The following is a 13,574-nucleotide window of genomic DNA, read 5'->3' on the forward strand; positions in this document are numbered from 1 at the left end:
AAAAAAAAAAAAAAAAAAATATATATATATATATATATATATATATATATATATATATATATATATATATATATAAATATTATGATGATCCGTGAGGTATAATTTTTTATAAATTATGATCTAGATTATAACGTTAATGTTTCGTGATGCTGTTCATTACTAACATGACTTGAGATCACTTGGACTTCAAAAACGAATGCGATTTGTGAGCTGTGTTGACGTTAAAGATGTTCGACGGAGATAACGAGGGGCGATCACTTTGTCTTAGAAGGAAACTAGAAAGAAATCATCTACGGAAATGTAGCTTACTATGTGTTTGTTGGTATACGTGTGTTGCATGTGTTAGAACTTTGACACGGAGGAATACTACACGACAAATGACGCTGCCCTGCTTGTCAACACTTTCACAACCAACTTGGCCTTCCTTACAATCAACTGGAAGCAAATGCTCGGCAGGCCAACCATAACACTTGTCGCTACTCATAATCATCTAGGTATGCCTTCGTCGCAAGCTTTAGATCATCCTACCATGGAAAGCTTAACACAAATGGTACATGTAATGATGATCATGTACTATTTCGTAGCATGAAATCAATTGTTAGAAATCACATAGAGAAGCTAAGAATATGTTATTGTTTCCAGCGAGTAAAACATACAATTCTTTTATTTTTTTTATCAAGATTAATCTGTAATTCTTTTCTAGATCAAGGTAAGATACCCTTAGCCATGATAACCACTATGAAGAAGCTCAAGAGCGGCTACATCAATGGCACTAGAGTGTCGTTAGGAAATTTGAACGATTTCTTGAGTACCTCGTGCATTACGAATCTTAGCTTCCTAGGAAGTTCCGAAGACGGCCGTCCTGACAAGCTGAATCCTCAGGTATATGATATTTAAATGACAAACATAAAGTATTTTTACTATACGAAGTATTATAATGAAGTATTTAATCAACGTAAGATAATTAAGCCAATTCGCGGGTGTGTTAGTGTTTTTCATTTCATGTTTGAAAGGTTCATCAGTATTTAGAAGAACATCTGATGCGTTCGTTCCCTCATCGTACAGGACTTCTCAACAAACAAGGACCGACTCGTACAGGGAAAAACGTGCGACGCAGGATGTCCGTGAAAGGCGCGATAAAGAAAACCCGATCTATAGCCGTCGAACGTAAGTAATGTTCGTTCCGCCGACGAACTCTGGACGGAATGGTTTTCATTTGCTAACTGTGTGTTGACTATATGTTTTTTAAAGAGGACTCTTAAACGTAATGTCTTCCTCCTGTCGCGGTTCCTAGAACCACTTTCCAAGAACGTAAGTGCACTAACTGAATATTATATTAATTAATATGCTTGAATTTAACCGAAATTTATAATGACTGTTTATGAAAAATGTTACGCCAAAAAGCGTTATGCCGCTCTAGACTGTTGATTTTATGTGTCTCTTAATTTATTTACTGATTTGCTTCTCATGTTTTTTACGAATATTTACATAGATAATTGTACACTTTGCTTTCATGCTTATATAAAGATTAGTTTATGTGATAAATAATATCTTATATATTAGTACTGTTAGTACTGTTAGTATTATTAAACATGTACACATAGAAATAGTTGATCTTTCTGCATGATTTTAGCTGATATTCTTGGTATGGCAGGAGAAGACCGTAGACCATCTTTAATCACAAATCCATTTATTGAAGTGACGGACACCACTTTGTCTCCCAGCGCTACTCAACCGATGACAATTGACCGCACACCATCGCCGACGGAAGAACTCTTGCCATGGAAAAACTCTCCCAAAGTATCTAGACATAGAACAGTATCCGAAACTCAGTACGCCGAGACAGAGGTGGAAGAGTTACTGTCTATGCTACGTGAAACGGAAAGTCTCGAGGAGCAAGGAGACATACTGCAATATCTTGTTAGTTATTTCCTGATTTTAATTTATTTTTAACAAGCTCCTGTATAAATTTTGTGTTATTGCAATTTGTGTTATACATTATAGTTCCCTTAGTTAAGATTCTTGATGGTTAAAATCTGGAGCCGATAGAAACTAAATAAACGTTTTATATATTACAGGTGGATTCGAAAGGACTATATTTTAACACGGGTGTACTTGAGGAAGGACATCCCGTTCTGGTGAAAGATTTGTTAAAGAGTCTCTACGAAAAGGCTTGTCAGCAGAAAATGTGGGGTATCGTACGACACAGCGCCGGTATGTTGGGTAAACGAGTGGAGGATTTGGCGAAAGCTGTTACCGATCTGCTGGTGCGCCAGAAGCAAGTGACCGTCGGCATGCCGCCGACCAATGAGCATACAATAGTTGCGCCTTTGCCGGAGAATGAGTTGCGAGCTTTGATCCATCAGGCATACGGCGACGATGAATCGACTGCTATGTTGACGCAGGAGTTGCTCGTCTATTTGGCGATGTTCATCAGAACGGAACCGCAGCTATTTCACGAGATGCTGAGGTTACGGGTCGGTCTGATCATCCAAGTTATGGCGACGGAATTGTCACGAACGTTGATCTGCACCGGCGAGGAAGCCTCTGAACATTTGTTAAATCTGTCTCCATTCGAGATGAAGAATTTATTGCATCATATCATGAGTGGAAAGGAATTTGCCATTAGCAGTGGTATAGTATTTATATATTCATTATTATTTATTATTTAATCGCAAGAGATTCGAATTTTGTGTTCGAATATGTTTATATTGTTCATATTGCAGTTGGCCGTGGTAACTTCTCTGTCATCAGCTGCAAATCGAGCAAACTTAGTAAGGTAATGCTGTGATTATTAATATCATGTACCATATAATATTCTACTTATGTCACGATTACTCTTCTGATTTTTATCGATTTACGATATATAGCACACAGACTGTATGGAAAATACCGAAGTATGTTTCAATTCCTTTCTATTTGTTTAATGTTGAGTTTTAATTCCTAACAGCACAGATGGGACATCCAGAATACATCCTGAGGAAGTCCTGAGAACATTTCTTCGTTCTCAGGATATCCTTAGGACGTCCTCAGGAGATCTTATGCTATCTGGGATCTTATTTTTAAAATGCTCGATTATAAAATTTTGAATATTATTATGTTGTGACTTAATGGTTTGCGAATTACGTGAAAATAAAGTTCTTTCTTTGGCATAGAAATCTCAGATTGGCGGTTTCTTAAGCGCTGATCAAACTGACGGCGCTGAGGCGGAAGTCGATCGACAAGGCCAGTGGTTACGAAGACGACGACTGGATGGCGCATTAAACAGAGTACCAAGAGATTTTTACCCACGTGTGTGGCAAGTACTTGAAAGGGTAAAATCATTTTTATTCTGTAATTTAAATCATTTTTATCATTGGCACACAGAATACGATATACTCTATTTATATGTATTTTTATATAAGAAAATGCTACAATTTTCAACAGTGTCAAGGTTTAGCAATCGAGGGAAGGGTATTGCCTCAGAATCTCACGCAGGAAATGACATCAGGTGAACTGAAGTTTGCGCTAGCCGTAGAAACAGTTTTGAATACTATACCACAGCCGGAATACCGTCAACTTGTTGTCGAAGCTCTAATGGTATTGACGTTGGTTACTGAGCACAACATTGTAGCATCTTTGGGTGGTCTGATTGCAGTGGAACATTTAGTACATAAAGCAAATGCTATTTTCTTGGAAGATCAGGTACGCACAATATATTTTATTATTATTTATATAAAATCAGTATGTTCTGAGCGAAATTTTCCTCACATCAGAATTACGTTATGTTAAAAAGATACGATGAACCATTCCTTCATATGTGATAATCACGTAACTTACAGATGATTGTCGAGGGTGATGCAACATTATGTTGCGCGAAACCGAAAGAACAACGTGAAACGACAGCCATGGGAACGTTATTATGCGGTGGAGCGGCGTACGTTTGCCAACATTTTTATGATAGTGCACCCAGTGGAAGTTATGGAACGATGACGTATATTACAAGGGCCGTTGCCTCGATGCTGCCCTGCCTGCCAAAGGATGCTGACTTGGAGTGCTCCATATCGTAGTAACTTTAGTGAGGAATGATTTTCACAATTATAACTACAACATAAAGATTTCGGCGTTGAAGTAATGCTCATTATATGTAGTGATGAAAATTATGTTTGCGGAATTTCTTGTATAAAATAACTTGTGATTTTGTAACCAGGCACTTCCAATCGAGAAATATAAACAAATGTAAATTCCAATTTTAAATTATAAACATTGTATTGTAATGTTGAGATATATTAAAAACTTTGTTATCACATCTCTTGCTCTTGTATATTAAAAAAAAAGGTAAGATGCAAGAAATGATGATCTATATAAGAATACACATTAGAAATATTGATTTTTAAGTTACTTATACTCACACGAAGCCATTATATAAATTTAATTTATACAATGCCAGTCAGATGGTGCTTATACATATATTCTTACCAAATATACGTGAATTTTCCACGTCCCTTGATAATCCGTAAAATTTAATAATATCAAATTAAAAAGCTATCAACTCTGATATTAACCAATTTTGGAGACATGAAGAAGATAATCGATTTTTTAATTAAACAATCGTGTATCGATTGTTCGTGATCGATCATACTCCATCTCTGATAACGGCCGCTTGCACTAATGCACATTGAGTATATATTAAAGCTTGTTCATAGTCCGCTCTTATATTTAAGATCGTCTTAAATATATTTTCAAATATCTCTTAGCCAGTGAAATGATATATACAACATCCATACGGATCGTTTTGTTGGCTAAGAAGTTTGTGAAGATGTATTTAAAATGACTTTAAATATAAGGACAAACTGTGTGAACAAGTCTTAATGCGCACTCAAGGGCCCAATTCTCGACAGTATCAAATGTTTCTCATTCGCTAGTACGCGCAAGCGACTGGGGTTAGTTCCACAACCTTCAGTTAACTGGCTGGTTATTCCATTGGATTTGACCAATCGCATTTGACATTAAGAAGAGTTAATCAGAATTAACCAATCACTATTGGGACTTAATTGATAGTTAAAATTAAACGGATGTGTGGAACATGGCCTGAATCGCTATGAAAGTAGTATTCGGTTAATTTGTTCTCAAGTTAGTCTTGACTTAATTTGTCGAAAATTAGTTAACAATATGTCGAACAAGCTTGAGCTTGGTAAGGTAATGTAAATAATATTGTTCTGTAATGCGATTCAAAAGGGAATTCGGGACTTTATTTATTCTAACCTCGAACTGAGAAAATATATTTGACTACTGAATTAGTAATATTAGTTAATTGTCATTCTATGTAGGAGTATTTAAAATTATTTTTATTCTGTTACTTTATATAAGAAATATACAATTTAATATATAAAATCTTTGTATATAATATTTCATTCTTGGTTTGTTATAATTTGATGTTCAACTAAAAAAATATTATTTTTCATAATTTATTAAGCTATGTTGTTAAAAGATATAAGAAAATATATTCTTATTATAGAAACTTATTATTATTATAGAAACTGTACTTTGTACAAAAATCAAGGTGGACGAGAGGAATTGGTGCCTTGTTGCCAGAGGCATATAAAAAATTTTGTAGAGAACGGGGTGCACCACCATCTGCAGTTCATTATATTGAACAAAAAGGCAAATATGTAAGAAATGAGAAAACTGGAGAAGTGTACGTTACAAATTATTAGGAATCAATTCCTACTAAATAACTAAACTCCACCTATAATTTTGTTGTATAATCTTATAATCTTGCTTGTTATAATTTTGCTGACAGATTTCCAGTGCAAAATGTACCACTATCTCTATTATACCCTAAGGAAATGCATGAAGGTTTATGGGGAGGTGAAGCTGTTGTACAAGGCTTTAAGAAGAAGGGAAAATTTAAAAGAAGAGTTGCACATTTTTGGTTGCCTTCTCTGAAGAGATCAGTTGTTTATAGTGAAGTTCTCGACTCATATATTAAAGTTGTGATTACTTATAGATTAATAAAATTGATTCATGAAAACTATGGATTCGATCATTATTTATTAAAGGTAATTTAAAATTGATAAAGCAAAATTTTGAAAAATGTTTTATGAGTTTCTATCTTTGATTCATCAGTTTCAGAAGTATATTTCATGAATTCTATTGTTCACGAATAAATGATTATTATTTACAGACACCAGCCAACGACATAAAATCTCTACTTGGAATAAAATTGAAACGTGAGATACTTATAGCATTGGCAGATAAGACTCTTTATCCTGATGATCCTGAGAAACGTGATGAGGTGTATGCTAAGTACGAGCAATATCTGTCAGCTGTAAGGATATCTTAATTTCCTTTTCGATTCTTTTTTGATGTCTTAGGATTATCAAAATTCATAGATATTAACAATAGAAATGAAAAAAATAAAACAAAGTTATTTTAATGTTGAAATATGGATAATTCTGAGTCATCTGTATTATACTTAGAATATGAGTTTTATATATAATTATTACAGTTATATGTTAATATATTTTTAGTACACAAGGGAAGAAATAGAATGGTATGGCTTGACATTCAAAGAAGCATGTCTAAAATGGACTGCTCTTACAAAGAAGGAGCCGCAACCTCTAAAGATTCAATATAGGTCAGAATTAATTGCCAAACTCAAAGAAAATAAGATTAAAGAAGCTGAGGATGTGGATGTGATATCAGGGAAAACGTATGTAACGATATACATGTATATTACTTACATGTATTTCAACATATATGATAAAATCACAAATGAAATTTTTTTTGCAGAGATCCTTTCTGGCTATCAAAATTAAATCCTTTTTCCAAAAGTCCCAAGCGCGGTTAAATAATTTTGATTATAGAGCATAAGTCAAGCAATATTCAGCATTATTATATAGAATAATGTTCAATATAATAATGTTAAGCATTATTAAAATTTTCTGCAAACATCTTAGGTATCATGTGAATGTATTTAATGATTATAAAGCCTGATCTACAATATACTCTTTGCGTTTTGTTTCTTATCTTCTGTTTTTTTCTGGCTTAAAGCTTAGGATTGAGTCCGAAAGAGATAAAGAGAAAGCAGGAAACAAAGAGAATATTGTATCAGTCTTAATGTGTACAGGAGATAGGACATGTTTTTCTATGAATATATTAATGAAGAATATAAAACTGTCTTTTTTCCTTTCTTTATAACATCTATTTTACGTACCAATATTGTTTTTACAGCAATGTCGTGCGCTTTATTATTTATAACATTGTATAATAATGGTAATTAATAATAATTATATCCTACAACATCCCACTACCGTTGATTTACACTAACGGGTATGCGTGCGTAATTCCGCTCTCATCGTACTCTCGCTTTTTTCCTGTGTTTAGCTTCGACCTATAACGACGTTTAATTAGAAGAGCACTTTTTTTCTGAGACGGCATAAGTTCGGTATTGTTAATTTATTTAAATAGAGAGAGAGAGATGATAGAGCAAAATCGATCTCATTGCGCGTCCTAAAAGTACGTAACGTCGTAGATTGTCCGCAAGAGGTTAAAAGTAAACGCTGGCGTGTTGAACGACGGATTTACTGTTGGCTCGTTATTTGGCTCGTAGCGTAGCATACTTTTTTTGTTATACATAACAGCCTACTTAACAAGCATACATGCTTCCCCGACTGGAACGCGTGGACCGAACTCCACTTATGTAAAATATGTTACACTTCGCTAAAAAAATACGGCTTCGTTGTACAAACATCCTCGGTAAGAAAGCTATAGCAACGTATCTTTTTTTTTTATATTTTTTTCCAGCTAAATCTTCGGCAAATTTCTTTCGAGCTCCCGAATCAACCGCATCCGCGCGAAATGCACACAGACCGGCATGATAGTCGTCACATCCCATGGCGCAGCGGTAATTAGCATTTTTCACTCACTCACGTCGCGTGTCGACGTCACATTTGTAATGCCTGCTCATGCAAAAAGAAATGAAGGAAATATCACTTACTATACTTTCGCTACTTTGTCGAATAATCAATAATTATGTATGAGATCTGTTGACACGATGCGCGAGTGAATGAGAAATCTTAGCTACTATCTAGCACGAACTCGTAAAAGACGTCTTACAGACGTCCTACTTTTTTTTCTTTTTAGACATCTTTCAGACGTCAAGGCTATTATGCCGGTACGAATATGTGCGAATTGTGTAATTTACGTTTTTTTAATCTTTTTCGAGTATTATTTACTCGCCTAGCCTTAGAATTACGAATCTAAGGTACAAACACGACAAAGGCATATGCCGGTAATGTGTGCGTGCGTGCGTGAGCGAAAACCGCACATACCGAGACTGTAAGATTGTTAGCGAACGTCTATTAACGAACTCAACGATACTCGACGTTTCCTTACGAAGGGTGCTGCGCGTAAAAACGCGCTTTCGTGCGCGCCTGACAATCGCTGCGTGCAGTGTATATTATTGAACTATCGATTAACGTCAAGTTATCTCACTTTACCCTACCATAAGAAACGCGCAATTCAGTATCGCTCTCTTGAGCGAGCACGCATCTTGTGCACATCTACGCGTGAAACAGTTTCCGAAACGAAACGAAAGGCTCAACGAGAGGTCGACAAGAATCCGTTCCACGAAGTCAAGCTCGTTACTCTTAGACTAAGTCTTCTCTTAAATTTGGTCCTTAACAATTCGCGGACTAGTCTTTTAAGCTTGGGAGATTCCCTCTTCCGTTATTTCCTTACTTTCGTTACTTGCATTCCTTTTGATCAAAAGGACGCATTCTTGTAGATCTCGATTATTTCCTCCACTTGCCGCAGGCTGTGCGTAGCGTATGCGTGTACGCGACTTACATACGTATTTATATATATGTGTGTATATATATAATATATATATGTATAGATATCTCGTGTAATTTGTTTAACAATTAGTAACAAGTGGAACGCTCGTTCAATTTGTCGTTTACGTTTAAATACAGGAGCAATGGCTGCGTTCAGCAAAGAAAGCTGCTTTGCGACTGTTGTAAAATTCGTGAATCTGAGTATGCTCTTAATTTTAGTTGAATCCAAGAGTATCAATCAGATTCACGAATTTTACAACAGTTGCAAAGCAACTTTCTTTGCTGAACGCAGCCAATGATAAAGACCTGAGAGGAAACCGATCCGACGCGGATGGAACCGGTAAGGTGGTGAATTCTCGACTCATTTGCGCAAATATGAGGCAAGTATAAACATAAAAATTGAAACTCGGGAAGAGAAGTGTGATGATAATTGTCAGTGTTGGTTGTAATTAAATCGGAGCTTGGAAGTGTGCAACGATACGTAACGATACGATACGTAACTTGGAATTGTCGCTTCTTTTTTTCCAGATGACCACTCCATATCCACGGTGAATACCTACGAACGAATAAATCGGCCTGATTCGGTCGGTACGCGCGGATACCGACGCATATTCGCATTAGACCTAAATGTTGGCGTCGAGCCCGTTAAACTTGCGCGCGACGACAACGCGGAAAGCGCTCAATTTCGACGTCTACGCTAATCTAAGGTAACGTTACTTCTTTTATTTTTCTTCTTCTTCTTTGGCCACAACACGCGCGGTAGTTTGCGCACGTTAATTGACTCGATGTTTTGTAATAGCGTACGCTTATTAATAGTAAATCGCGCGCGAGTAACTTTCGAATTGGCTTGGCTAAATTAGCGAGGCACGTCATTCCGGAAAATTAATTGTACTTAGAGCACTCCCGAAGCGCGATCACTTTAGCTTAGCGCGCTCTATTCAGCGATGCGAAGCATCTACGTTTGTACGCTCCGTTCCGTGCTCTCACGGAACACATTTAGCGCAAAATACGATCGTATCTCCAATGAGCCACGACAACATTTCGTTCGGCGCTTGTGACTTTTGCCGTGATCGTGCGGCAGTAAACACTGACTAACAGTGACATCCCAGACAGCACAATATTTATAAAATATTTTAGAAATATAGATATTAAATATCTCACAAATATTCAAATGTCCGAAATTTTTATGTATAAAAAAGATTATAATATTTAAAAATATTTATGAAAAATACTTTTCATAAATACTTTTATAAAAAAGATTATAATTTATGAAAGATTTATGATCAATATTTTTCATAAATATTTTTAAATATTTATCATAATCTTTTTCATATCTGAAAATCTCGGACATTAGAATATTTATAAAATATTTAATCTGTATATTTCTAAAATATTTTGTAAGTATTGCATGCTGTCTGGGATTACCAGTAGACCATAGACCTGAAGTATATTCTTCTTAGTTGAACTATCCGAACTGGTGTAATAAGTCAGAGTAAAACAAAATATATTTGTCTCACTCTAACTTAATGCACCAATTCGCACCAGTTTAGACAATTCAGTTAAAAAGAACAAACCGAGCATGAAGCACGAAAGCTGAAGATCAGGTAAAAAGAGACGGAAGATAGGTGTCATGCATCTTTCTCTTTCACTCCTTTCTAGTTAGAGAGAAGAAACTACATGGCACTTGCTTTCTGTCTTCCTTTTCTATCTGATCCTCACTGTCAAGTAGACTGTCTATTCTTACTATGTCTATGGTTACAACAATATTCTAATTTCCCACTCAACGACTCAGCAACGACTCAGCAAACTAAAATAATGACGACAAGTGGCGTGTTACTTACGTATTAATGATGTCACTGACGTCATCATGCTTGCCGTGAATGTAATTGTTACATACAGTGCATGGTATATTGAACTTACGTTGCTGAACGAGAAATTACAACATTGGTCCAATGTTGCTGTTAGTGTTTACTGAGGCACACTTTGACACGTTGTCTCGAACTTCCTACTGTCGAGCTACTCAAACGAGCCGATCGCGCAATCTTCTCAAATCCCTAATTGAGCCGTCTAGTACAATTACCGCACGAGATAATTTAATCAATAGTTTAACAACGAAATATTCTAAACGGATCGTATTTAATGCTAAACGTGGCGCGTGAACGCGGGCCTGTTTCGCGAGCTTCACCGACAGCCCGACCGTAACGACCCAAAGCTCAACATTGCGGCTCATTTCCGAGAGTGCCGTCTTGAAGCGAAGACGTCACGAGCAATAGCTCGCGTTGGAATGTTCTTTGAAACCGCACGACCCGTTTGCGTATTCTGGTTATTCGAAAGTAGTAGGACGGATATATTTACAAGTAGCGTGGAACGAAGGAGTAACAACTTTTTTTTTTTTAAGGCTGAGTCGACAGCTCGGTCTAGACCGAGCTCGGTCAATGGCTCGCTCTGTACCTAACTAGATTCTAGAAGTCCCATCTATAATGTAAATAGAAGAGGAAAACTTGCACGACGATGGAGTACAACCGTATTTACGAGCGAGTTGCACCGGCTAATCGGTCACTTAGTTAGAAATTTACTGTCTCTTCCTCTCGGCGAGTTACCGCAAGGTGATTCTAAATCATCAACTCTGCGTGACGAGATATCCTTCATGGGAAATCGAGTTCCTCATTGCTATCACTAAAGACCACTGTCTTTCATGTAACTTGATTATTTTACTACTTAAACGTACGTCAAGGTCTAATTTTACGAGAAGCAAACTAATCAACGTATTAGTCGCGACGTAAAGGAAACTTGGAAGAACGCGATTCTCGTCGAATGGATTTCAGGGTTTCTTTTTGATTCATCTCAAACGTATTTCGTGTCAACGTAATTTTCAGTTGACGCTTACAGAGATACCCAAGGAAATCAGTGACTCGTGAAACGATATTCTTTTAATTAGACCTATATTGAGAAATGATCTTCGGTTTTCTTTCAAGAAAGTTGATTCAGAGACACCTTGTGTTAACGAAAGAATTAGCCTCGGTCGCTTCTAACCGAGACTTGCACTTTACTCTAATAGACTGCTCGATCATGCTTGTTACAACGACGTTTCCATGCTGAAATTCATTCGTCTGCTGTTCTCCGTTCTATAATCCTCCACTCTGCCTGTGAAGCTTCTTCGGAAGTTCCTGTCCAAACGGGCGACTCTCGGACGTCGTTCCGTTAACGACCTGGTCAGACCGGTGCACTGGTGTCTTCTATTCAGCGAATATGAATCAGTCGGACGACGGTCACTGATGGACCTGTCGTACTGCTCGCTCGAGGTCATCATCGTCGACCTCTTGCTCGCGTGTTCGGAGAATAGACTGTTGCGGGGAGAAAAGGCGACGTTGCTTCGGTACGATTGCGACGGTTCGTTGGTCTGGAAGTCGTCCACGCGATCCGAGTGGTCCACCGACGGCAATCTGTGCTGATGTGGATGCTGGTGCTGATGTTGGTGTTGATGCTGATGTTGATGCTGATGTTGAGGCTGAGGTTGAGGTGGAGCGTGCGAATGGATAAACGGATACATGACCGGGTGCTCTTGCTGAACATTGTAGACGCGACGGTGTCTGGTGTAGTCGGGAACCCGTCGTTTGTCTCGATCAGCCGGCGATCGGCTGAGACGCGCCAGCACCGGGGTAGGATCTTCTCTGACGTTGCGCTCCATCGAACTTCTGCCGGGCACGAGGTCCTTGCCACCGAAAGGATCGCTGGCCGGGATCTTTTGCAGAGGACTGGCGAAGATGAGCGTTCTATAAAGATGACATTGATCTAATTTAACCCTTTGAGTGCGGAGCAGCGCAACGAGAAAGCGCTCCGTGCGGCCGGAACTCAGCAGTATTGTCGCACGTTTCGTTTGTGACTGGCGAACGATAGCAGGTAGAACGAAAATAAATTAGTGTTTCATACTCACAGCGCAATAAAGCTTACAATTGAAATCGTTGCTAAAAAGCTGAAACAGTGAACGTGCAAATAAGAGCTCTTCAAAATGCCGATGGTTTATAGCGAATTCTAAGCACATGTATGCGCCCACAGCACTCAAAGAGTTAAGCAATCGTTTAGTTTGAAGCGTGTGTACGAAGTTAAGGCAATTGGCAAATTCAGCAACTTGAAGAGACAAGAGCGTCGGTCATGTGCAAATGTTAATATGATGGTCATATATCTCGATTGTAAACGATATATATTGCCTTAACTTTGAATCACAGTGACAAATGTTAACTATATCAGCAAAAATCAAGAAGCAGACTAGAAAGTTATATCATGATAAAATAACTCATATTCTCTCTTCTCCTCTTCCATTTTTCCTCGCATCCTTTCATTTTTACTTTCATTGTATTTCATTAGCACAATAATACTTTTCCTCTTTTTTTATTAAATCCATTTCTTGTCTTATTTCCTCTTGATCTTTCCCACTCTCGTTTAGTTTTTCTTATTCTTTATTGTTGTATCTGCTTATATATTCTTTAATATATTTATTCTGCTATATTCTCTCTCATTTTTCTCTAATTTAAAATTAATCTTTTCATTCCCTATTATCTTGTTTTATTCTCACTTATTTCTCTTCATTTTCCACTCATTTTCTCTCCCTTTTCTTTCACTCTCTTCTGTTTACTTATTCTTCCTTTAGCTCTTACATTCTCTTTTATTTTCCTTGGTTTTCTCCCAATTCCCTTATTAACTTTCAATCTCTCTGTAGTTCACATCTACTTTATTCTTTCTCATTAATATATAATT

At 37.2% G+C, this 13,574-nt stretch overlaps 3 protein-coding genes across 11 annotated transcripts in view; 2 read left to right on the forward strand and 1 right to left on the reverse strand.

Annotated features, from left to right (window-relative positions):
• Window positions 1-4,354, forward strand: part of LOC116842658 (probable phosphorylase b kinase regulatory subunit alpha) — a 51,824-nt gene extending 47,470 nt beyond the window's left edge. For 2 of the 7 annotated variants that reach the window (XM_032812183.1, XM_032812187.1), the window contains 9 exons: window positions 704-882; window positions 1,014-1,167; window positions 1,634-1,920; window positions 2,079-2,634; window positions 2,727-2,779; window positions 2,871-2,897; window positions 3,156-3,314; window positions 3,427-3,684; window positions 3,822-4,354. In XM_032812183.1, the coding sequence (XP_032668074.1) occupies window positions 704-882; window positions 1,014-1,167; window positions 1,634-1,920; window positions 2,079-2,634; window positions 2,727-2,779; window positions 2,871-2,897; window positions 3,156-3,314; window positions 3,427-3,684; window positions 3,822-4,049 (1,901 nt within the window). In that variant the 3' untranslated portion in view covers window positions 4,050-4,354. Of the gene's footprint in view, window positions 1-346; window positions 495-703; window positions 883-1,013; window positions 1,168-1,633; window positions 1,921-2,078; window positions 2,635-2,726; window positions 2,780-2,870; window positions 2,898-3,155; window positions 3,315-3,426; window positions 3,685-3,821 lie in introns of all 7 variants that reach the window. The other 5 variants (XM_032812186.1, XM_032812189.1, XM_032812182.1 and 2 more) reach the window with 5 other exon arrangements.
• Window positions 4,355-5,003: 649 nt separating this feature from the next.
• On the forward strand, window positions 5,004-7,153 carry LOC116842662 (39S ribosomal protein L28, mitochondrial). The gene is made up of 6 exons (XM_032812200.1): window positions 5,004-5,178; window positions 5,517-5,677; window positions 5,783-6,041; window positions 6,167-6,310; window positions 6,513-6,694; window positions 6,775-7,153. The coding sequence occupies exons 1-6, from the start codon at window positions 5,152-5,154 to the stop codon at window positions 6,830-6,832; spliced, it is 831 nt and encodes a 276-aa protein (XP_032668091.1). The 5' UTR covers window positions 5,004-5,151; the 3' UTR covers window positions 6,833-7,153.
• A 2,975-nt stretch (window positions 7,154-10,128) lies between these two features.
• The window catches only part of LOC116842651, an 11,756-nt gene continuing 8,310 nt past the window's right edge, over window positions 10,129-13,574 (reverse strand). For 2 of the 3 annotated variants that reach the window (XM_032812158.1, XM_032812157.1), the window contains exon 9: window positions 10,129-12,592. In XM_032812158.1, coding sequence (XP_032668049.1) covers window positions 11,896-12,592 — 697 coding nt within the window. In that variant the 3' untranslated portion in view covers window positions 10,129-11,895. The remainder of the gene's footprint in view (window positions 12,593-13,574) is intronic. The other variant, XM_032812159.1, reaches the window with a different exon arrangement.

The sequence above is a fragment of the Odontomachus brunneus genome, unplaced genomic scaffold (genome assembly GCF_010583005.1).
Source record: "Odontomachus brunneus isolate Ranch 3 - 2012 unplaced genomic scaffold, Obru_v1 Obru_scaffold_026, whole genome shotgun sequence".
NCBI lineage: Eukaryota > Metazoa > Arthropoda > Insecta > Hymenoptera > Formicidae > Odontomachus > Odontomachus brunneus.